Genomic DNA, 26128 nt, shown 5'->3' with positions numbered 1-26128 from the left:
ATAGGTCGAAGCTATCCTAAATCACACTGACTTACATCTTCAACCCATATTAATTTTAAGAACAGTGATTTTCATTATCTTGCTGTGTTTAAGCTAGTAAACTTGAAAACATTTTTTTTTTCTGTAAAACTTCATCCTGTAACATTCCATGTCCTATAATGATACTAAGGTCATAAGTCAGCAGGACTTACAGGGATTCCTATCCTGTTCATGGGTTATGTGCCAACAGTACAGTACATGCTTAGCTCCTTTGTTTCCTAAGAAATCTATTTTAGCAGCCTTTGCTCGATGCATCTGGGTCTACAAGGAACAGGGCAAGATCATGGTATAAAGTCAATAGAAAATTGTCTTAATACATTATTCTTCATATTATGTCCAAATTCAAATGCTGCTTGCAGGAACTACAGGGAGAATATTCAATAAGTGTATTTCTTCCCTTCTGCTTTCTGCTGAAATTATTCACTGACCTGAATATGCAGTATTTGCTTTCTTGAGAAAACAGGCTGTTGACATTCCTGGTGTGTCTCTGCATCTAGCAAAACAATATATTGGCAACCATTTTGTATTTCTGTGACTTGAACAGCACTAAAATTATTATCTGCTTTTATAGAATAAGTCTTGACTGAGGTGCACAGATTTTGTAGGCTTCTACAAAAATTATTTGACTTCTCTGTGAATTGAGCTTCAAATACTGGTTTAGTTGTTGGGTTTCTTTTTTTATTCAGTATGTAACAATAGAATTAAAACACTGTCTTGACTTACCAATTTGAAATCATCTTCTTAGATTTCACAGGTTCTGCATTTGTATAATAACATAATTCCTTATGAATGCAGTAATTTAGATATGTTCATTTTGGTGGTAAACTTCAGAGTAGTTTATCTTTTCCCTTTCACAAATATATAAAGATAAATGAAAACCTCTAACAACTTACATTTACAACAAGGAATCTTTGCCAAGACTGGTTTTATGTAGTCTTGGGTAAAGGCACTTGAGGCTGATGAAAAGATGCTCATTTTCATCACCAGAGCAGGTAACAGTATCAGTACAACTTGTGCTCTTAAAAAGACACTGCATTCTTTTCTTGGTGGTGATTAATTTATGAGCACTAGATGACTGATCCACACATGGTATTCTGACTACCGGTCCCAAGATGAGCAGAGGTAATACAATCTGTTACACTTACATAACTTGATATAAAGGAAAGAAAGAATGCGGCAGGTGGCACACAAAATTTATAAGAAAATGTAGTAAACATCTTCAGTCTGTAATAACAATGTTCATATCACTGAGTCTTGGTGATCTGACCATCTAGTCTTGCAGAAAGCAGAGTTGTGTTTCACTGTCCTTCAGACACTTTTCATTGAAAATGTGGATTTTGGCTAGTATCAGTTCTCAGTTAAAAGTCATAATGTTGCTATGGTCTACGGGGAGAGGTATCAGAAGTGTAGATTGTTTCTTTAAGAAAACAAGGTGGCACTCTGTCAGCATTGTTTCCGTAGTAGTAATCCTATTAGTATTTCTGTTTTTCAAATCATAGATATTATTTTTGATAAGTGATTTTTTCAGTTTTTTTAGTTGAGGACTATTTTTTTCATATTCAGTCATGTATAATGTTTTATATGTGTGTATTGTCACATTTTTCTATCACTTTTTTCATTCATATGCTCAAACACGTATCTACATACGTGCATACAGTCTCTCATACTGTTCTTATATTGTCTGGAGTTGGTAGTGCCAACTTACATTTTTTCAGCAGGAAATACCTAGAAATGTTATGTGGTTGTACAGAACTTTGCAAGACTTGACTCATTCAGACCAAATTTTTCCATTCAAGGATCAGTTTCATACTGAAACTTTTTTTTTTAAGATGATAAAAAGAGTTTGGTTTTCAAAGAAGAACAAGGTTAAAAGAAAATAAAGTGCTCTGTCCAAATTTTAAAAGTTGTCTTGGAGAAACTCTAATGCATATTCTCAGCCTTAGGGGGTGCAGGATGGAGAAGGAAAGAAGGTTGTTTTGTGTGAGGGAAATTCTTTTGCTGATTCTGTGGGGAACTGCCCATTTCTGACTTCAGTTTTAAACCTTTAGGAGATTGTTTGCGTGGGGTTGACAGAGACTTATTAAAGATTTACCAGTTAAATTCTCTTAGGATTACACCTGTTCTGTGCATATAAGGTCTGTAGAGCTGTACCAAAAGCTGAGAGGGTTTTTTCTCTGTTGCTGTGCACTGAGATTGTATTCAAAGCATAAGAAGCATTGAGCCTAAGGTTCTTGGATGGTGTAAACTGGAATGGACAGCTGGCAGGCAGAGGGAGAGAGGGAGGGGGAAAAGATTGGGGTAGAGAGAATAGTTCTGCCTGGCAAGGAAGAGTAAGACTAGATGAGGAGTTTACTAGGCTGCACCTTGGTGCCTGGGGTGGTAATAACTGAGACTGGCAAGTCCTCTGTTGCCAGCAAGTGTCCATAAAAGCCATTGGCAAAGTCTCAGCCACCCTAGCTGCAAAGGTGCATGAAGGAATACATCCTTTCTCATCCTGCATCCCCTCCTCCTTTCACTATGTGTTTACCAGCTTCTGCATGAGAGGAGGTCAATATCCTGGTTCTGCAAATAACATTCTTACATTCTGCCCAACTTTGACTAATAGCAGAAGGCTCAGTCTATGCCAAGGGTGCAGCAGGGTGGGAGAGAGCAAGAGGGTTCCTGTGGAAGAACTGAATTTATGATTTCGAAACTCAAGACTCTGCAACGCCTGTGTGTGAGAGGGTCCAGTTGTGATTGTTCAGACAATCTTAACTGCCATTTCTTACAGTGTGAGTGTCAGTCTTTGCAATACTATCAGCCTTTTAATTCAGCTTCTGTGTAGTCTGTCTGCAGATAAACATTTGTTCATACATATGCTGTGGTGTATGTACATGTACACATAAATATATCTGTTCCTGTAACTGTGCTTACATGAAAGGTTGTGCTAGTCTGCAGCTAGGAATAAGACTACCTAAAGTTAAAAGATTAAAAATTTTTATTTTTGTATGTTGCTTTATTCCCCAACATGTTTACAAACTCAATATGCTGGAGTAACTCAAAGATGGGTTGAAATGCATGCTTCAGACATGCAGCAATCTTAGTAAAACCATACTAGTAATTCCGATATTACTACCGTGTTTGTCTCTTCGGTTGTCCTTGCCCACCCCACCCATCACACTATTCAAAAAGTGGTAGTAACTTTGCAGGTCGAGTCGTGGGTGCTTAGGAAAGGCTAGAGCACCACCAAAATTTTTTGTGGAAGAATTGTGCGCAGCACATGGTGAAGACTCTCATCATCTTTGGAGCTAAGGGGGCTGGAGGCAACAGAGTGGAATGTAGTAAAATAGAGGAAGTGATCATCAGGGATCAGCAGCAGGGCTGTGTGGACAGGAGGGGGGAGTGTAAAAGGGGGAGTGTTAGAAGAAAGGAAGCCACTAAAGGGTTCAAAGGAAGAGTGTCACACCCAGGAATATCTTCAAAGAGAATAGACATAACGTAAAAACAGATGGGGTCAAACAGAGGAGGTGGGGTAACCAAGAGAAGTTTCAGTAATCAGAGGGCTGCAAGCTGGCATGATAATTCACAGAGGAAGTGAAAAGTTCTTCCTCAGAAGTATTTTGGGGGGGTGGTGTTTTTTGGAGGCTTTTTTTTTTTAAGTAAGCAAGATCCTGAAGACAAATGTTTAATGTCTGAAGGGGGGCAAATTTTAGGAAGGCTTCACTAGGTGGCAACGACAAAAAATGGAGACACAGTTATACCTTCACCTGCTGAAGCTCCACAGTGCCTTTTTGAATCAGTGGTTGCAGTCATTTGCATAAATTCAATAACTGAATCACCCATAATACTGAATTCAAGGGACTGTTGTAAAGCCCAAGACAAATGGAGTATAGTGGAAGACATCCAGATCTGTTCAAATAATAAGCTTACTCATTTTGTGTAAGAAATGAACTCCAAACCCTCACCCATTCAGAGCACTGCTGGATTTTTCAGAAGAGCTTTTATTGCCATCTACTGGTTTAAATACGGTTTGCTCGACTGCATCACCCTTTCTAAGAACCATTTGGAAGATGTTTGCTTACTGAGAAAATATTTTGAAGAGATTGTTTCAGAATATTCCTTAGGCAAGCTTATCTTTGGCATGATATCAGACGAGTCTGCTTGCAGTTAGTCATGCTGGCATGCCAAGCTTTATGAAAGGGGGTTCATTTAAACATCTGGAACCCGACGCACCCATACACACACTCCAGCACGTGCTTCACTTTGCAGGAAATCAGCTCTAGGAACACACACGTAGGGGTTCGTGCGTGTGGTGTGCAGTGGGGATGCGTGCACGCACTTTGGAAACTCGGGTTGTCGTCGCTTCTTTCTGCTTTCAAACTATGTAAAAGTGAGTGGGATTTGAAGAAAAACTTTCTCTTAATTAGTTCTTCAGAATTTCTAACTACTCCAAAGCCCCAAAAAATCAGCAGAGCGCTTGAAACTTGGAGTCTTGATTAAATTAAGTCTGAATCAAGTCATTGACAAGGTGAGATTAGCTTTTTTTATAAATACACTTAAGAAAATAGAAGGCCCAAGTCTGTGTCTTTCTCAAGCAAGATGTGCATTGAATCCATAATCCTTCAATAAGATCTCTAGGATAATTTCTCTAAATTCCAAAGTTTTCTCAAGCAAGATGTGCATTGAATCCATAATCCTTCAATAAGATCTCTAGGATAATTTCTCTGAATTCCAAAGTTTTTTATATATTTTTCTGTCTATTCAGTATGAAATTCCTAAGAGCTACGTTTCAGTTCTTTCCTGGAGGAATCCATGCTGACTGAAAAAGTAATTACCGGGCTGCTGTATAACTCAGATCTGCAGAATGTTAATCTTTCATCAGATGAACTAGATGTTTGTACAAGCACTTCCACACTTCTGCAGATTTGGGGAGCTCAAAATGAGAAAGATCAACAGTGACATTATTCAAATTATTTTAAATCTTTCATCCATTTTGACTGGAAGAAATGAAAAGATGACCTGGCACTGGCAACTGTTTCAGTCAGTACACAGGTGTACTGTGCTTTGCACTCACAAGTACACAAAAAGCTTCTCACACAGTGATGAAATTTGAAGAAATAGCTGCAAAAAAAAAATATGTAGCAGCATCAGAAGGCTATTTTTTAACTTGGTTTACTGATTTGGAGTTTTAAACTGTGTATCATATGTAAGATGACAGAATTGTGGAGAGTTTTTCTTTTCCCTGCAGCTCTCATGTTCATTCCTGAGACTACCATAGCCTAACCATCCTCCTAGTGGCCACTGTTTGTAGATCTGAGCCAAAGCCTTTGTACTCATTGTCACTCACAGTTCCTGTCTTTTGTCTTTGTTCTTTTCTCACAGCTACAAGCCCCCAGTGTGAAAGGCTTTGATTTTGCTAAGCAGCATCTGGGCCAGCACAATAAAGATGATGTCCTGATTATCCACGAGCCAGCTCCTTTACCAGGACCTATTAAGGATACTACCCCATCTGAAAATGGAGATGTGCCCAGCCCCAAATCCAAGACTTCCACAAAGCCTTCAAAGACTGTTCGACACAGAGGGAGGTCAGTTCAGAGATAAAACAAATTGTAGTAGACAACACTTTATTAATGGCTAGCGATTATAGTATTTTTAGGGCAATTTCAGTGGAAATAACTGTTCCAGAGCTCTGAAACTTTGTGTTTTCTAGTGAGCTGTCAGTTATACCTCACTACTCATTCGTACAAGATTGTGAAAATTTAGTGTACATTTTTCTCTTAAAGGGAACATACCCAGCTAAGAGCAGTATTTAAGACACTGTTGAGTTGACTAGAGTCAAGTCATTGCTTTACTAGAAACATCAAGTGTATGTTTTCCAGTGCAGTCTCTTTGATGTGATCTCTAGCTACTAAGACAATGGGTGGTTAAAACAAATGAAAGCCATTGACAAATAGTAACGTGTTTCAATAACGTTAATAGTGACCAACATATGCACGAAGAGTTGGGATTTCCAATGATAAGCTATATCTCCAAAATTCAGGGAAGATGCATGAATGTTTTTACTTACAATAATCTGGTTACTCTCATAGCAAACCAGCCTTAGTCAGAAAAAGCAGTGATAATTTTCAGCTGTGCAAGTGGAGAAATGTCTGTTAACCTCAGCACAAATTTGCTAACGTTTTCCAATAATCAAGCGTGTTTTGCTGGAAAGAACTGTGTGGGATACCTGCTGTAACAAAGCTACACAGTAAAGAAGGATCTGTGCACAAAAAAAAAGAGAGAAGTGGGAAGGTAAAAGCTGAGGGGAAAAAATGGAACTCTGAGGAGCTGAGCTCCCCTGTGCTCCACTTTCCAGTAATTCTTCTTCCTCTCCCTCACTCTCATATGTGCACTCCTCTGTCTCCAGCTCTGCATCCCCTGTGCTTATACCTACATGATGCTTCATGGTGGGAGAAAAAAAAAGGAATCAATCAAGGGCAGAGTTGAATGAGCTTAGAAGGAAACTAATGGTGATTCTAACTGAGCTGTAGATCTCTGTGACACAGCTTGCTCCTCTGTTCAGCCTTCTGTGCTTTCTCTAAAGCCCCAGTTGTCTTAAGATCCTTACTTCATCTTCCCCATGTGGGCTTCATAAAGCTCAGTTTCCCCCTTTCCAGATGCTAAGCCTGTCTTCCTAACTCCCTATAGACCTTGTAAGTAGTAGACTACCAGTGGTACAGTGGAATGTGGGCAAAATTGGAAAATAATAGAAGAAAAATGAGCTAACTCATTCTGGTGTAGCTTACATAAATTAAAACAAAGTAATATAAATCAGAAGGATGGGTGTTTCTGTGTTTCTTTTTAAAAGTTCAATAGTGGCCTAAGACAGAGATGATACCTTGGGAAAGGGAAGATATCTATATTTATATGCACATCAGCATAAGATATAAGTTTAAATTTGAGGTTGTTACTATATTTCATCTAGAATAATTCAGAGAATTAAGCAGGACAAATTTCAGAAGCCAACATTTTAATGATTCCCCCGAAGATAATAGTGAATCATTGATCAAATTTGGAATAAAGATTTTTTTTTTTAATAGCATCTAATTAAGTGTCAAATCATAGAATGGTTTGGGTTGGAAGGAACCTTAAAGATCATCTTGTTCCAACCCCCGTGCCACGAGCAGGGACACCTTTCACTAGACCAGGTTGCTCAGAGCCCCATCCAACCTGGATTTAAACACTTGCAGGTATGTGGCATCCACAGATTCTCTAGGCAACCTGTTCCATGTCTCACCACCCCCACAGTAAAGAATTTCTTTCTAATATCTAGTCTAAAACTACCCTATTTCAGTTTAAAGCCATTCCCTCTTGTCCTATCACTACATGCCCTTTAAAAAGTCCCTCTCCAGCTCTCTTGTAGGCTTCCTTCAGGTACTGGAAGGCTATGATAAGATCTCCCTGGAGCCTTCTCTAGTCCAGGCTCAGCAGCTGTAACTCTTTAAACCTTTCCTCATAGCAGAGATGCTCCATCCCTCTGATCATCTTCATGACTGTCCTCTGGACTCACTCCAGCAGGTCCTGATATTGGGCCCTAGAGCTGGATGCAGTACTCCAGGTGGAGTCTCACGAGAGTGGAGTAGAAGGGCAGAATCCCCTCCCTCAACCTGCTTTTAATGCAACCCAGGATACATTTGGCTCTCTAGGCTACAAGTGCACATGGCTGGCTCATGTTGAGCTTCTCATCCACCAATAGCCCCAAGTTCTTTTCCTCAGAGCTGCTCTCAACCCATTCTCCTCCCAGCCTGTGTTTTTGTTTGGGATTGCCCTGAACCACGTGTAGGACCTTGCACTTAACCTTGTTGAACTTAATGAGTTTCACATGTCCCCACTTCTCAAACCTGTCAAGGTCCATCTGGATGGCATCCCTTCCCTCCAGTGTGTTGACCACACCACAGAGCTCGGTGTCGTTAGAGAACTTGCTGAGGATGCACTTGATCCCACTGTCTGTATCGCTGACAAAGATGTTACACAGCATCAATACCAGTATTGACCCCTGAGGAATGCCACTTGTCACTGCTCTCCACTTGGACATTGAGCCATTGACCACAACTCTTCGAGTGTGACCATCCAGTCAATTTCTTGCCAAATTTTCTATTTGTCACATCCACGTATCTCGAATTTAGGGACAAGGATGTCATGTGGGACAGTGTCAAATGCTTTGCACAGGTCCAGGTAGATGTCAGTTGTTCTTCCCTTATCCACCAGTGCCATGACCCCATTGTAGAAGGTCTCAAAGTATGTCACACATGATTTGCTCTTAGTGAAGCCATGTTGACTGTCACCAAGTCCCTCCTTATTTTTCATGTGCCTTAGCGTAGTTTCCAGGAGGGTCTGCTCCATGGTTTTGCTAGGCACAGAGATGAGTGACTAACTTGTAGTTCAAAAGAGAATTTCCCTCTTCTCCCTCATACTCCCTTAAGAACAAATCTTCCTTTAGACTTAACTATGGAGATGTTACTGTCATCTCCCTACCATGCTGACATGCCCATGTCAGCTTGCGATTTAAAACATTTATTCCCTGAGGTAGAAGTTGAAATATGAAATGATATCATACTGTGTTATGTTGGGTTTAGCTGGTTGCTGTTTTGTGAGGAAATACAGAACTCGATTCATCACAGCGCAATTCAGGATTGTATGTTGCATGCCAGGAAATATAGTGGTGATGTGAGTACATGTTCTGTATCTGTGAAAAACAACAAACAAGAGCAGCTGAATTCAGAAAGCACAGCATCTCTGGGCTCCAGCTGAGAATTGGACCCATTGTTTTGGCTTGAGAGGATACAACTACATATTCCTCAGCACTTTTAAGGAATGACTGATGTTGATTCAGCACTGTTTATGTTCCTATAACTTAATGATCATTTAGATAGACTGAGGAAAGAGTATGAAGGAACGCAGAGCACAATGAGGTGAAACAAAGTTGGTGGGAAATCTGGAAAGAAGAACTCCAGCCTTATACTCTGCTGAACCAAGGCAAAGGTGATGGAGATGATAGCTCTACACACCTTCCACCTTAGAAAAAGATGCAATGATGCAGGTCTGTAAGCTCACTGAGGACCATTGATCCTCTTTTCCCTGCAGTATTTTTTTTTCATTGGGATTTGACATTAGTATTATGATCCTGCAGATCAATGCATTGTTCTGTGAGGAAAAATAAGGAAGTCAATTTGGAGCTGGAGCATTGCCTGCTGCAAGGAGTAGATTTAACTTGCAATGGACTTGTCAAGCTGGATATAGTTATCTTAGTCTGTGGGCTCTAGGCAGGTTGATGCTTAGCCAAGAGCCTCAGTAACTATTTCAGATATCCATCTAGCCCAAGCAAATCCTGCACTAATGAAGTTAATGCACAGACATGTGCACACTTTCAGTGATTAACTCCCTGCCAGAATAGAATATGAATGTTCATAAGACAAAATGGTCACTAGAGACACTGTCACAAAGGCTGATCCCATATGAAAAGACAGGCTTTGGTGTCAACTAGGCAGTAGTGTGTGCCCTGTGTTTTTTTTTATTTTTATACTGCTATCTGAATAATTTTACAGTTGAAGTATTTTTTTTATTTTTCTGTATCTCCCACAAAAGCTATGAACACTGAGATTGTAATTTTTAGGTTAAAAATGCTTTTGAAGAATCTCATGACTGCATGGGATAAATACATAAAAGAAGCATTTTTGAATGGCCCTACATTTGACTAGTCAGGAGAATACTCATGTGGTCTTGTATTGTTGGCAAGACAACACCAAGTTAGCAAGGCTGAATGTTACACTGGTTACCTATGAGTTTTTTATTCCTAATATAATTATCTTCTGTCTGAAGAATAAACTGTTACTTATGAATGCAGAGGTTTTTTTCTTGTAGTGTATTTTAAAGGAAAGATTACATAATAATATTGTCCCATGTGAATCCTGTTGCAGTCAGTTTTCGCACGCAATGACATCATGGCAATGAATATCTGGCTACGATAATGTATTAAGAATTTACTTAAAAACAGGGGAAAAGTTTAGCAGTCTTCACAAGATATTTTAGTGCAGGATTCTTTGAGTGTGAGAATTCTGCCCCTTTGCAGACTTGCAAATATTGTTTTGTTTGTGGCAGAATTTCGCCATCAGATGCTGACTCCACAGCCAGTGAACAATCCAGCGGGAGAGAGACTGGAGAGGAAACTGCAAGACCATCAACTGCAAACGAGGGCAAACCACGCAGAGCAGTGAAGAAAGGTTTGTTACTGTTTTTTTTCCTTGTGTGCACTAGCAGAGCTTTACTCAGGTTGAAGAGTTACTGTGGTGCTGTAACTTTCGTAAGTTCATCTTTGGTTGTTGATTTTTCTGGATTTGATCGCAGAAAATCCTTTCCTTTTTGATTTAGTTTTTTTCCGGTGAAACTGAAGAGCTACACATTCCTTTCATTCCAGCAAGCTTTTGAAACTAATGGCTTAGCAGGAATGGATCTTCCCTCCTTTTGTCCCGAACACACCCCCTGACAGAACTCTTTCCATTTAGGCCTAATTGTGGCTCGTGGTACCGGAATTGCAGACAGTTACTTGGGCAGTAGAGGTCACAGCAGGACTTAATACTGTGTGTCTTTAACTGTAACTTTGAAAAAGTGAGATTAAAAAAAAAAAGAGATCAGAGAGGTAAAAATCTTACAAATAAGTTCTAATTCAGACATCAAAATGCCTGCATGATTGCGTTTTCAAAAGATGAAAATCCAGTGCTAATATGTTAATAACAGTGGTATTTTTTTGTAAAGAACCATCTTCCTTCCAGTTAAAATACCATTTGTCTTGGAGGTACCCTAAAATATATTTCTTTTCTCATTGAAAAGTTGATAAAACAGTGAAAATGCACTTTCATTTTTTAACTAAAACATTCTTTTAAATTCTTTTCCGGTTTAAAAGTGTGTGGTTAACTGTGCCTACACAAACATGTAAGTGTTTTTTGTGAGAGCCTTTTGGTTTAGATGGCTTGTTCCTTGTTTGTGGTTTTAGCTACCACATCTTTGCCTTAAATCACAGTAGTCTTCCTAGAGCAAATTCTGACTGTCTGGTAAAGGAGTTTGTGATATCCTCATCAGTTTTTAATACACATGGCCTTGATGGCAACAGAAAATTAGGAGAAGATGAAAATATTGACCACATTGTGAGTAGTCTCTTTGGTATATTGAGTGTTTTTCCACACCCTCTGTGAAATACCAGCTGAGATGTAAAGATGACTTCTGAGGAACGCAGTGCCAGTGAAATTAAGGTCATAGCAGACAATAGATATTCAGTTTTTCTTTATGTTGCAGAAATGAGGACTATGTAAGATAGTTTATTATATAAACAGCTAGCTTTTGGGTGGCTAAACAGCAGCTTAAATGATGTGTGATTCTTAAACTTTTGCAATGTGGACTACTCCTGGAAGAGCAAGGGTTGATGGATCAGGCTTTCCTATGTAATGAATGGGTAAGAAAACAAAGCACAGGATCTGCTGATGTGACTAAAAAGTTAAACTTTCTAATAATTCAGCAGGCAGCATATGCTGTATATACTTTACAGAATTTACAAAGGAAGATACTGTCTTGATGCTACATGTTTTCAATGCCTTAGGTTTGCTCTAAGGACCAGAAATCATGCCCAAGTGAAAACGTATAGGAGAACAATTATGCTGTGACAGAACTCAGAATGGTTTGAGTTGCTCCAACCTATCTGACTTCAATTCCATTGCTCTGATTTAGTGTTCTCCCATTTCTTCTTACCTGGGAACTACATTTTCGTCTCTTCATTTTCTGTCTGGCTTAAAACTTAAAGGTTTAGCATTTTGATTTGGTGTAGAAATGTTGGGTGTTGCTGCATATGAATTACCTGATAAAGGCGGCAAGGATACTGTGTAAATTGTGTCCTTTCTACTCATCATGTGCTTACTGGATCAAATGCACTATTTTTGCAGCATTTGGTGCCTCTAGTTTGGTAATCATAGGGACTATTTTTAGCATTCAGAATTGCAGGCACTGTCTGGAGAGAGCTCTCTGTTAAATTGGGAGATTCAGCTCCCTTTTTGTGCAGCTGAGGCTTGGCAGTTTGATCCAAGTTCATGAATTTCATTCAAAAGTAAATGCAATCATCTTGCTGCTGTGTTTTTTTTCCAGTTACCATTTCAGCTGAATTATTTGTCATAATTACTGTGTTGTCTCTTCTTTTTCCTTTATGTTGTCAGGAGCAAACAGAGTGGGTAAGTAACCAGAGCTGGTAGTTGACTACAAATATGAATAGAGGTGCTGGGGTAGCTGCTATTATATCTTAAGGATGGCAGGGTTTGTCTTCTGAGTCTAAAAAACCAAAATTGCTTTTGAGCTGTTGAACTATAAAAAAAAAATCTCAGTGACACAAATTATAGTCATCTGGTACATTTTTCTAATTTCCTCCCAATTTTTTCAAATTATTGAGGAAAACATGACTGTGAAAGATGCAAAACTAAGGCAGCTGTTGGTCCTGAAACTAGCTTTGTATAAGCAAGTTAGAGGTATTGTTAGAAGTTAATTTCTTTACTGGAAACCCAAGGCAAACACAAGCTACCTGCAAAAAAGCATAAAATATTTTCTCCTGAACTAGTGTTTTCCTGGCCAGGATTGAGACACAGCAAACACAGGGCAGGGGAAAGCTGACACTGTCTTTAATAATACATAACATATCTAATGATAAAATAAGGACTGTGTCCTCTGACAGCAGTGTCCATCTTACAATGGTAGAGAAGGATGGATAGAATGGTTATGATGCATTCCATTGTTGGGTTTAATGAGTCATCAGCTGCATCCTAGGGACATAACCTACTGGAATACAAAGAAACGGTATGAAATGTATCTGAAACTGCATACTCTGGCTGATTCAGATACCAGTGGATCAGAGGAAGAATCCCATTGACTTAATCTCATTTTGGATAAGGCCTTATGCCTTTTGGTTGCCATGTCTCTTGTTTTTATTTCAAGAGGGTGCAGGAAGCAGTAAGCTTCCTCTGTCTTTGACTGTGTTGGTTTTCATATGAAATTGTAGCTTTCTGCAGAGCAATTAATCTCCCTGACATTTCAATTCAATTAGTAGTACAACTCAGGGAACAGTGATGAACATTGATCCTGACATGTGACCTATATGGACTACTTGCTTAAATGTGTTCTGCCCAGTATTGGGGTATTAATTCCTCTCCATTACTTTTTAGCCTCAGGTGACTAGTCTGAGATCAAATTTTCTTTCATGTAGTGCCATCTGATAGCTTTATAAGGAAGATTTTCTAAGCATGGACAAAAGTGTAATATAAGAACTTCGAAATGAGGAGTTATTCTCTCTGTCAAAACTTTTTGCTTATTTATGTGTTGAGTTAAAACCATTTCTTGTTTTGCTGACTTTATCTGCTTTACTGTACTCTGTATTTATAGACACATTCAGTGTATGCACACACAGGAGATTTAAAGGTCAGATGCAGCTTATGAGGGTTTTCTGTGTATGTGTATCTTTTCTGCAAAAGGGAGTTACATACAGTGTTACTGTAGAGCCTTACCAAAATTTGTCAGTGGGACTTTTGGACAGTTTTACAAAATGAGTATAAGCCTGTTTCTGCTAAGAGGCCTCTGCCAAGCACTTGTTTGTGTGTGTAAAAGGGGAGGTTATGGATGAAATTATAAAGAGTCAGAGTGAATGCTTAGTGTAATTGAATATGTTGGACCTTGCTAACCAAGTAATATGAAAATAACCTTAAAATTTTAGGTTGGAGGTCAGTGAGCTTGAGAATGGCTGTTAGAGTGGAAAGGTTGGAAAAAAATTACTAATGTGTGGTGGGGAAAATGGGAAAGATGGATTCAGAAGGTCAGATTTCTACTGACTACACAATTGCTCTGAGGGATTCACACTAACTACTTAATATATCTTGTGCCCCTCTCTGTGAGAGGCAATGCTTGCACACTTCTGAGAAATGCATGAAGATTGGGCTTTAAAGATGACAAATGGTAAAGATGATATAAATAGCTATAGAAGAGAGATGGATATATTTCATTTAGTCTCGGTGTCTTGCAAAACATTTGGGACACAGAGGTCTTGAAAGGAACTGTTTACCTTCTTTTTAATGACACATACAGAAAAGTCACATTTATAAATGTGAATACCATTTATAAATGGGTACATTTGGCAATCCATTGATCAACTGTGAGAAATATGAAGAACAAGAATTTTGCTCAATTTGTGGCCGGATTACTTTCCAGCCCAAAAGTAATGTGCTGTGAATATAATAAAGTGTACCATTCCTTCCTTCTCCTGCTCCCTTTTTGTGCTAGAAGAGGGAAGCAAAGGAGCAAGTAATCTACTGTGATCTTCTACAGAAGATAGCATTCACTCCTCTTCTGAACCCTATCCTGCATTACCAGTACATGTTGCAAATGGATCAGAGCAGTCACTATTTTATTTTCCTGCTTTTGTCTGTTGTAGTTGGATAGTGTTGAGCAACAACTGATTCTGTATCACAGTCAAGTGAGATTTACCTCCTGATTTGAATCTTAAGAACCCTTATTGTCTGTGCAAGGATGTGGGATTATGTTCCTCCACACTGTTGTGTTCCTCCTTAAGGAGAGTGACAAATCTTGATCTCACAGTTCGTATTTCATGGTGAAAAGCAGTTTGAAAATGTGTGGATTTACCATGTGGACAAGACAAAAGGTTCCTTTGCAAGCTTTGAACAGCTTTTGCAAGCCTCATCTGCGTAACAGTTCCTGGTTTAGGTCTCACTTGAAAAAAATAATCAAATCTGTGCTTAACTGCAAACCGTTGGGGTGATCCTACAGATTTCAAGTCTTTTGAAAGAGATGACCTGTTTCTGTTGAAGTGATTAACTGTTGGCAGGACCTGGGCTGCAACTTCCATGCATATTAGTTTCTGTCGTTTGCTGACCGTATTTGAGTTGGTTTAACCTTTTCAACAAATTACAAGGCAATATTTGTACAGCTTGCTTATTACAATCTGAACTATTTATCCTGTCACAGAGAAAAAGACTGCTTTAAAAGCTTTATTCAGTAAACCGTTCATGAAATTCTTTGTGGTTTGTGTGGACTTCTAAGAGGTTTTTTTGTTTAGTTCCTATATCACTCCTATCACTTAAGAAATACATTTTGCATTGAGACATCTTTCATTGCTCTTTGAACCTCCATTTGAGCAATTTGCATCTCCTTAAGTACTGATAAGAGGAACCATTAGCAGTATGTACTTGAACAGCTTTTTATGAAGTAAACTAGATTGAGATTTTGGGGGTTTGCAAATGCCAAGAGCTTGATTTACAGAAATAAAGAATGACAGCTCACCTTCTGGAAATATAATGGAAAAATGTTTATCATTTGCAAACCACGGGGTAAACTTGTTGTACACTAAATGTGAATCAGCTGGAAGGCCTGTAGGGCAAATTAAACACAGATGGAAAACATGGCATAGTCTTGTAGCACAGCATCTGTAGAGCTTAAAATGTGACTGAGATAACCCTGGCAGTGCTGCTTTACTCTCTGTTGGTTCTGGTGATTTAGGACCCCCTCAGACCAGCAGTGGAAATGAGCAGCACTCCTCAGCCTCCATCTTTGAACATGTGGACAGGATGTCTCGCTCCTCAGATGCCAGCAGACGGGTCCCAAGCAAGATCCAGCTGATTGCTATGCAACCGATGGCAGCACCTCCGGTTCAGAACTCAGTGCTTTCTGATCGAGTGGCAGAGACCAACAAAATTAATAAAGAGGTAAAGTGCTTTGAATGTTTTTGGAGGACTGTATGCCCAGCCAAGAGAGAAGTGAAAAGTACCCAGTTTCTTGTTATCAGGAGTTCCTCCTTAGTTCCTGAGGAATTAAATCGTGACAAGTTACAGGAATAATCCTGTTTCAGTCCAGAGGAAGAATCTGACCTGTTTTTAAGAGGTATCTAAACCAAAAATTAAACAATGGGAGAGGAGCAAATTTGATGGTTGGGATACCTCATGTCAGCATCCTTTTGCTATTCATCAGGACATGATTTAATTAGAGTTGTGTTAATTAATGTGTGAGAGTTGGAACACGTGGCCCACCTTGGTTTTCATTTTACATTATTCACTTGAATTTTCAGCAACTCAGGATGTGGATTATACAAAGAACTTATCTCAAAATATTCTGGGGTGTGAGTTTGCAGCACATTCATTGCTTTCAACTTCTGATGTGTTTATCTGACAGTAAACATACAGAAACTTCCTGCTTTCTCTGAGGCCTCACATTACTGTAAGCAGAATATAAGCGTGGCTGGGGCATGAGGAGGAAAGGTGGTGCACTATAAAAGTGATACACTGCCTGACACTACCACATACCAGCATCTTTGTTTTGTATTGAGTATAAGATGACACCTTCTCGTAATTCAGAGTGGAAGATTACTGCAGCCTGTAACTTAACTTTAAGATTCTGTGTTTCTGAGTACCCTGTGGAAGAGAGGTAAACACATATATCTAGGATACGCAGGCAAGAGGAGCCACAGAAAAGAAATCTCATTATATGGGCAGAAGACACATAATTCTAACTATAAATGTAAATAGTAAGTCTGACTTGTGTCCATTATATGCTTTTTAGGGATTTTCATGAAAGAATACACAAAAATCAATTTTTATTTGCTTTTTAATTTGCTGATGCAGATGTATTCCAGGACTAGTCCAGCACAGGCAAAAGCAGTTGTTGCTACCTGATCTGGTGCTCAAGTGTTTTCCAGTGATAAGAATGATTTCAGTGAATGTTGGGCCAGGACTTACGAAATGTGGTGTTACAATAGCTTTTCCCAGATAATGAGATGCACTGCAGGAAATTTGAAAAAGGGTGGGAGAAAGGCATGAAACCTCAGCGTGCAATAAGATGTAGAGCTGATAGTGACATGTTCATCCAGGGACCTGGGCCCTTCTGTTGCTGCTACATGCCTGCATAGCTTATGGTGGCCTCTCATGCTCAGCAGAGGCATTGAGTTATGAGCTCAGTTAGCTCCTTAAGTTCTTGCTTCATAGGTGATGAAGGTCATTAAAGGGAGTGGGTGACAGATTTCATCACTATTGATCAAATGTATCTCTGTTGGACAAGCAAAGCTAACTACAGTCTGGTTAGTCTTATTTTTTCAGAGCAGTGTCACTTCTGGCAGACAGCAGGAGTTTTTTGTGTTCCTCCCGCCTTTTGCTAACAAACTGCCACCTCCTTCTAATTGCACCTGCTGTGCTGGCAGTCCTGTTGTGTATAATAGTACATCTACCTGGGGAGACAATGAGGATACTGAAAAATACCCGAGAAAGAAAGTGTGTTTGTTAATTATGTGACTTATTTTAGTCCTTCAGAGATTTGGGGGAGGGAGGGGTGAAGGAGGGAGAGGCAGACAGAGAGGTGGGGAGGAGAGGGTCGTGGAAGAGCAGCAAAATCCAGTTTGCAAAATATCCAAGTGAAAAATGCGATTCTTTTTCTTTCCCCCCCCCCTTCCTCCTTTAAGATACAGACAGCCCTGAGGCATAAATCTGAGATCGAGCATCACCGCAATAAGATTCGCCTTCGCGCCAAGCGTAAAGGGCACTATGAATTTCCAGTGGTGGACGACGTGGTGGTGGTTGACTCCAAAGAACAGCACAGAATATATCGCAAGGCACAGATGCAGATTGACAAGATCTTGGACCCTGGAGGCAGCGTGCCTACAGTCTTCATAGAGCCCAGGAAGAGGTATGGATTTCAGAGATGGAAAGAGCAATTTTCTTTTAGAGTCAGTGCCCAAAGTACATCAAAACTGTACTTCTTAACTTTCAGAGCTTAAAATCATTTTGATCACTGGTTGAATTTGAGTTATCTAGGTGAGAAGGATTGGATTGTTCTAAGCATTTTGATTTATTTCACTATATATCAGTATGTTTTGCTTTCACATTATTCTTTAACAAGTTCTCAGCAATGAATTCTTGATAAATAAGCCCAAATGCATGGAAACTGTCTTAAAACAATTTAGTATTTACTCAGCCATTTGTTTGAATAATTCTTGTGTGGTGTAGAGGGATCAAAATTACAATATCAGCACTAAAAAAGATGCATAGAAAACATAACCTGCAAGTAATAGTATTTTTATAAAGGGAGGGGAAAATAAGCAAAATAAGAAAAACCTTGAACAACCTAAAAAACATGGAGATTTTGACTGTTAAAGGCAAATTCACAAATCAATGAGATTACCCAGAGGGAATACATAAAAGATTATGAGGCAGCCTCACAGATCTGCCTTCCTGGCCTTGTATTTTCAGAGAAAGTTTTCCCTGGCTTCTGTTTAGGGCTTATGAATACCAGCACTTTGTTTCTGGAGCACTAGTATGCTGTGACTGGTTCTGCAATGATAGAAAGTAGCTTTTCTCCAGCTGTGTGTGTTCCTCAGCTGGTTTGCCTGGTGGGGTTAAACCCAATGTGCCAAGCACAAAGCCTTCTTGGCAGTGTGGTCTGTTCTGCTACTGCAGATGTGTCATTGGTCTGGGAGACCTGGAGAGGCACTGGCAGGGAGAACTGGAGCACAGGCAACTTTGACAGATGAATATAGAAGGGAGGTGACACTAGAAAGAATTTGAGGGAGAAATGGGACATTTTGGAGAGTTGCCAAGGAGAGTGTTGTTAGGAGAGCTCGAGGAGAGAGATTTGAGGCTACCTAATGGAACTGGCATGAAAAACTGGGAAAGGAAAGAGAAGCAGGGCTGAGGCAAGGATGACTTGGAGGAAATGGACAGAGGAGTTCAAGCTTGAGTGGGATGAGAATAAAAATTGCAAAAAGAAATGTGATTACCTTTCTCTCTCTCTCTCTGCTTTTTCTTTTCTTCCCCTTAAGTTCTCGTGCAAAACGTTCTCCCAAGCAGCGCCGGCGACATCAGATAAATGGGAGTCCGATTGATGCCGAAAAGGACAGGTTAATCACAACTGACAGTGATGGGACATACAAAAGGCCTCCAGGAGTCAATAATTCTGCATATATTGTATGTATGTCTGTGATGGCAGGAATGTTCTGGTAATCATAATGACGGTTGTGACATTGGGAGGATTTTGGCCTTCTGACTATGGTCTACATGGCTAGTTTCAGTCACGTGTAGTTAGCATGTAAATCAAAGTGAAATAAAGATTTAATTGACAGTCTGTCACTATTAAGCGGTAAAATTCTGCCAAGTATTCCTTGATATTAGAAGCCAAGAAGCAAAGCCTTGTTTGCATTAATGCCACTGGGTTATGCACATGAAAGTGTGCTTGGCATGTTCCATAATATCTTGAACATAGTTTCACTCTAGTCCAATTTGCTGGATGTTATATATTCATATGCTACAGAAAATTTCACCCTTTGCTCTCGCAGAATGGAAGACTCAGTTCATTTTGTGAGAAATTTTCTCATCTTTAAAATGTGGGAATTAATTATTAATGGAAAAGAAACATGTCTTTGTACTACAGTAGCTTGAAACAATTCTAATGCAATGTCTTGAAAATTAATTTTGTTTCCTGTCGAAAAAAAGCAGACCCTGGAGAATACTTCTGTTCAATCATATCCATGTCACAAACTGTATTTAGGCATCTTTAACCACTTCTAAGCAGACTTCACTAAGCCTAATGCTAATATTGGAAACCCCTGGACAGTTTTCATCTTGAAAGATGATTTAAAGATTTTAAGAATTTCACCATTAGCTGCATATGCAGTCAGGTGACTACAATGTCGATTTCTGCAGTTTCCTTCTGCCTTCAAACATGAGTGTGATGATTTTAATGTCATGCTGCAGCAGAATGAATTATCATCTGAAACTGTTTAATTAAGACATGTCACACAGCAGGCTCAGCCCCTTTGGCATCTGTAGCGAGACAGTGCTCAGAATGCTAAGTTCCGAATAAAGTAGAGGCTTGTGCCTCTTGACAACTGATTTTGCAGTCTGTATGCAGTGGTAAGAATGAGCTTTGATAATAAGTCTGCTGCTGCAAAGCTCTTTTAATTTCCTCTTGCTGATGAACAATAAGCCCATGTGGTAAGATCCCAGGTAGTAATTATGATGCATGCCTCAGGCATTGCTGCTATGAAGCACTTACATGAATCCCATTCAGGTGATGCACCCAAGTTCAAGTTCCATGCAGGCAACCACTTAGATCCTTAACAGCTTCCTTTGTGTGTTTTTCTAGGAGGTAATAATTGTTTAATGTTATTGCTGATGTGGTCAGTTATAAGCTAAAGACTGAATTAATTTCTTGGAACTGCAAAAACTGCAAAGAAGTCAAAGATGTAGATGGAGCTGATTGTCTTTTTCTGGGTGGAGAAGTGCGTGATTTCACTACGTGCTTGCAAACCACAAGATTCCTATAGCTGAGTAACTCCTGCACAAAACTCTGCTGCCTTATCTGAGATCAATGTCTTTCAGATCACACTGAATGAAGTATTTGAACAGCTGGTGTTATGTATGTGCATGCATATATGCATGCAGAATTGAGGAGGGTAAGGGGCAGGTGTTGTCCAGCACCAGCACTTGTGCCGTTTGTCCCGCTGTGATCTGGCAAAGACAATGTTGCTCAGACTTAAGGCTCACAGGGGCTTAGAAGCTGGCTGTTAAATCTTCCCTTCCCTAGCTGCCCTTCACCATCTTTCTGTTTCCTCCAGTCTGATCCAGACTTGCCTCCTGAACCTCAGACATCATCTTCAGCCGATCTGGGGAAGTTCCCTGGCTTGCCCTCCCACCCGGTGTCGCAGTACGTGCCCCCGCAGCCGTCCATTGAAGAGGCTCGGCAGACCATGCACTCGCTGCTGGATGACGCCTTTGCGCTGGTGGCTCCCAGCAGCCAAGCTGCCAATTCCACGGCTGTGGCACCGCCCGGGGTCTCTGCAGGACAGCCGGTAAACAACACTCCTGCTCCAGCAGGGAGGGGAACCACATGCCCCCAGTGGGGATCTCCTTATGGTCCAACTCAGGCAGTAAACAACCCATTTAATGTGAGTGATGCAAGTTAAAGGTTTTTTCTGGACAGGTAGTTAGCACCGGTTGAGCCACGGTCACTGTTACTGTGCCCTTGCTGTCAGGACTTGCCACAAATGTGGGACAGTTCCTGGAACCAGGAGAATTCAGAAAGGACCATCACAAGATGTTGAATTTGCTTTTAAGCTATTTGGATTCTTTTCCCATCTCAACCACAAGAAAATATAGGAGCTCTCCTTTAGGATAACTTTTCTGTTCTTCTCAGTTAGGATCTTGCGCAGATCAGTCTTGCCATGTCCAAGAGTAAAACTTGATTTGTTTTAAATATATGTGGTAACTTGACAACGAAAAAAAGAAACATTTGACTTGGGTCATGTTTTTCATCAGAGTATCCAAATGCTTTCAAGAGGTGAGGGATAGGGAAGCAGTATTTCTGTGTATGACTTTTTGCATTTAATGGAGCACTGAAACACACGGATAATCCTTTAGGTCATCTCGAGTTCTGTTGAGTCTGAGCCCTGTGGTCTCTCTGCTGCAGTCTTATGCTGGTTGAGGTCTAATGAGATTTCCAAATGCAAAGCTTGGTTTGCTGAAAGTTTTCAGCTAAGCAGACATTGGAGCAGCCCTTGATCTTCTGCACATGAGAGAAAGCGTTTCTGGGCGGTTTTTAAGTTAAGACTTGCATTAGAGAGTAGCTTGCTGTCGCAGTGATTCCCAGATCTTCTTGTGCTTCTGTGTGTGTATAACCAAGCTCTTATGGCTGCCATCCAGTCACACATACAGGCCTAGAGATCTCTGCCATTCACCTCTTAAAAGACTGACAGTGGGCTTCCAAGGGTAAGCATTTTGATTTTTATTTGGGTTTTTTTTTTCATTCTTCTGACAGAGATATATGGAATTTGGAATGACTCCGCCAACAGCACCAGGTCTCCTACCAAGGTAACTTTTCACTGATAAAATTATAATTTATTATTTTCCTTGCAATTATTCCAGATTTCTTACTGTCACTGGCATATTATTATGCAAAGTACTGTATAAATGAGAAGTAACAAGAGTCCAGATCCAGTCTTTGTAATTTATTTATGTAGCATGCATGACATATGTGTGTGGTATGGAATGTGTTTAAAAGAAATGTGTTTCTAGCCCCTTGGCTATAGAGATATCCTTCCAAATATTCAGTAAACCACTGAGTTTCAGCTTTTGGAGAGCCTGAAACTGTTACTCAGATGCATGTAATTCTCCCAATGCTCTGACTTTCATCTTGTTTCTGTATCCTCAGGGCAACACTCACTTGCAAAAGCTTTCATATGACTAACAGATTCATTCTATTTTTAACCAAGTTGAGAACAAATGACAGAGCACAGTGACCCTCATAGAAAAAACCTGCCTGGCAGGCCTATTATTATAAAATAAGGGAAAAAACAATTTTTCCATCTTCTCCTGCCCTTGCTATGGGAGAATTGCGTAAAGAGAAAATGGTTGTCCAGGTGCTTGCTAATTTCCCACTTGGCATCTGTGTTTTGTCTACGTGTCAAGGTGAACCTTGAGTCATGGTACCCACTGTGTTCAGACTTGTCTCACCCTCTCTAAGCCGCTGCAGCCAAGGTGGTGAAATGGTGGCCTTGTGCTGCTCTCTCGTTACTTTCTTACGGCTCACCATATGAGATGAAACCCTGCTGGTATCCATGGCATTCATTAGAATTCACCTGAAGTATTCACTGCCTTGGAAACTTGATGGTAAAATGGATATGAAGAACTTTATTTGTTGTTCTGCAACCTGATTTTGAAAGGGCCAAGTAGAAAAGGAGGAGTTTCCAAGCATGTTTTCTTACCTAGGTCTTGTCTGGAGGTGGCAGTTTCAGTGTGAGTGTACATGAAGTGGAACACAGTATGACATGTGGTGTATTTTTGGTAATTTAGGTTACCTTGAACATTATGAGCTTTGAGACTGCCAATACAAAGCATAACCAGTGGTTTGTTATTGAGGATTTGCTCTTTGTCGGCCTGTTACACATTCAGGGAAAATATGATAAATTAACCATGAAAGTGCTGTAGCCCATATTAGTACACCTGAGCAGGATAGTGTTTTTGCAATATATTTTCTGTTTAAAAATTTATCACCTTTTGACATAGGCACTCTGAATTTATGTAAGTCACAAATTAATTGCATCATGATTAAAAGTTTAAATACTGCCTTTGCCAGTGCAGACAGATTAAGTTAACAATCTGCAAGGTCATTGACCGTAACAGAAAGAGTTCCTTTAAATTTTCATTAAAATAGAAAGTTTCCTAAAGCTTGGTTGATAGAAAACAAGGAAAGAGTTGTCATGGTTGTGCAATGGGAGGTATTCTCAAATTCTGAAGATAATGATAAACAAATAGAACCAGTTTACCAATTAGAGGAAGGAAAAATAACCTGAGGTCAGTGTGATTAGGTGGTATCAATGTCATAGTCCATTGGCTTAAATATGCAGTGCATGGAATAATAGTTGAGTGAGCGTACTGTTCTCTTCTCTATACTAATGCAGTCAGCATCTTTAATGGGGTGGAACCAACCTGGGGCAAAAAATTAAATGTAAAAGACCTAGGTCACATAACAACTAGGCAAACATAAAGGCACAGTGAACAGTTTTTGCCAGAAAAAGGATATTGCATCATGCAACAGAGATAGAGCTACTTAGCCATAGTGGATTAGTGGTGTAAAATTGATTTTTGGGATGGTATCTCCCCACTTAATTAAATGACTGGGGATTAATTTTCTTCTTTTGAATGTGCAAAAGTCGAAAACTGGATATAGGAAGGAGCACTAGAAAGCCTGTATGATATAGATGCAGAGCTGTATTCCAGTTTAATACTCCTCTGTTGATCTCTGACTTTAAAGAGAAGCTATATCTATATTATAAACAAGGTTGAGAAGAGAGGGTAAAGGGTTATTAAATGTGTACCTTTCAAGTACAAACACATCAGCCATAAAGGATATACTTCCTGTCCTCTGAAAAGTTAGCACAATAATAATACATTTGCAGTGATGTTGAAAAAATATTTTCTTTAGAAAACATCAAAAAGTTGTAGCAATTCATCAGTTTCAAAATTCCAGCTCAACACTTCAGGCATAAAAAGCCAGATGATCACATCCTTTACTGATTGCAGTGATTAACATAACAGAAGTGATACTGTTAAACATTACCTACCCATTGAAGCATTTATTTTAACTGGTTTGTAGGTGTGGTTGGAAATGGTTTCCTTTGGATCTGCTGAGTGGACAGGTGGAACTGTATGTAAGGGAGCTGGGGAAATTCTAGCACTTCCACAGCAAGACTGTTACAGCTTGAAGGTCTTATACCTCCTCCATTTAGTAATACTGTATGCCAAGTACCTGGTACTTCAATTTACAATTACTTTTTGGTGCTAATTAATAGGCTCTTATTTGGCTTTGTTAGTCAGTTTATTATTACGTCAACTTTCTTTTCTCTCTGGCTGTCATACAAAGGTGGGTAGTTTTCCAAATAAAGCACAAATCAAGAATAGTTTGAGTTAGATACAGTCACAGGATTTTCCTGTAAAACAAAGGGATGTAAAATTGAGGTCTTGAGGAATAGGATACATTGCAGTCCATAACCATAGATGGGGTTAGATGCCATTGTGGTAAAAGGCATATAAAAGTCATCCCCAGTCCTCACTTTTTGTGATTTCATGTGCCTGAGTTGGGATGTTTGTCTCACTTTGCTTCATTTATACTCACCAGTGAGAAGCTCCTGCAGAAAGCGGTTTAAGGTAATCTTCTGCTTTGGATGCCTCTTGAGAAGTGCCTCTGATTATACCTGGAGGCTGAGGCGAGCCTAGTAACCTAAGCACATGAAGTTTGGGCATCCACACTTCCACTATATTGATAGGAATTGATAACCCCTGAAAAGTCAACTACCATCAGTCCTTTAAAATGCAATCTCGCCATGGCAGGGTTAACATATGTTAATAGGAAGCATAAGAAAAGCAGCATTTCCATCTCCCTCTCTGTCCCTGTTCAGTGAATTAATTATAGGGTTTCTTTTACAAGTGCACTTACCTTGGCACAATTAGTGAAGTTAGATTGATTACAGTTTCTGTTGTTAACTCTTTCAGTAAATATATAACAGTGACTACCAGCACCAGCCTGATTTATAGGAAACATTAACTTTAGTATACATTACTCTTCATATGTGCTAATTACAGCTTTGAGTATTTTGATGAATCTTCAAGAGCAAAAAATTTGAAAACTTCCTGGAAAATTATCAGAATGCTTGATGAAGTAATAATTGTTTGTGAAATACACATGTAATGCACTTTGTATGGTTTTAGACCAAAACTGTGTACCCAGAAAATCTAGAGTAGTCAGCTTTCTTACTGAGGTAAGCAGCTACATCACTACTCTTATCCTATTTTTCTGTTTTTGAAGATCCTTTTTTCCCTAAGGGGAAAACAAGATCTCAAGATCTGTGGACATTTTCCCTTGCTTTGAGGAGACTGCAACATGTGAAAACACTTGTGTAAACTTCTGTTATACTATTCCTGTGCAGTTCAGATCACGGAGGAGGATTATGCTCTTCAGGTGTAAATATTTTCTTGAACATTTAAGGTTATAATGTACAGTAAAAGGCCTCGTAAAGAGCTGTTGTATGAGGTATGCCTACATTATTGTTTCTGGTTAGGGAATTCACTTATTTTAATCTTGACTCCATTTCCACAGACAGAACTTTGGACCAGGTTTCCTTCAACCTGCAGAGTTAATGCACCCTGAGCAGCCACCGCCTGACGTTCCGTATTCCTCCAGAGGGATGTACTCAGAGGAAATGCCCTCAGTGGCACGGCCACGGCCCGTTGGGAGCACTGCAGGTACACTTCACTTGAGTTGAATGTGCACTAAAATAACTGATCCCTTTCGGTACCTACCCTTTTGCCAAGGTCACCATTAAGATGTCATTCTCCTTCAGGTCCTTGCCTTCATTGCCCAAAAAAAAAAATCATTGCAAAATGAGGTTAACTTTACATCCACAGGACCTTGCAGAAAAAGGCAGTGCTTTGCCACCGTTTTAATATCTTACAGGCACTGGTTATCACAAAGCATATTTTCACAAAACCTCATTCTCTAA

The 26128-nt window shown here is 39.7% G+C and overlaps 1 protein-coding gene across 2 annotated transcripts in view; it reads left to right on the top strand.

Moving 5' to 3' along the window:
- Positions 1-26128, top strand: part of KIAA1549 (KIAA1549 ortholog) — a 77896-nt gene that overhangs the window by 40796 nt on the left and 10972 nt on the right. For both annotated transcript variants that reach the window (XM_018080652.2, XM_018080651.2), the window contains exons 10-17: positions 5401-5603; positions 10156-10277; positions 15592-15797; positions 17540-17763; positions 18896-19040; positions 20690-20923; positions 21889-21941; positions 25726-25871. In XM_018080652.2, the coding sequence (XP_017936141.1) occupies positions 5401-5603; positions 10156-10277; positions 15592-15797; positions 17540-17763; positions 18896-19040; positions 20690-20923; positions 21889-21941; positions 25726-25871 (1333 nt within the window). The remainder of the gene's footprint in view (positions 1-5400; positions 5604-10155; positions 10278-15591; positions 15798-17539; positions 17764-18895; positions 19041-20689; positions 20924-21888; positions 21942-25725; positions 25872-26128) is intronic.

Source organism: Manacus vitellinus, unplaced genomic scaffold, assembly GCF_001715985.3.
Source record: "Manacus vitellinus isolate BGI_N305 unplaced genomic scaffold, ASM171598v3 scaffold_5_pilon, whole genome shotgun sequence".
NCBI classification, from domain to species: Eukaryota; Metazoa; Chordata; class Aves; order Passeriformes; family Pipridae; genus Manacus; species Manacus vitellinus.
The sequence above is the reverse complement of the archived record's forward strand: the minus strand, read 5'-3'. Positions and strand labels throughout refer to the sequence as shown.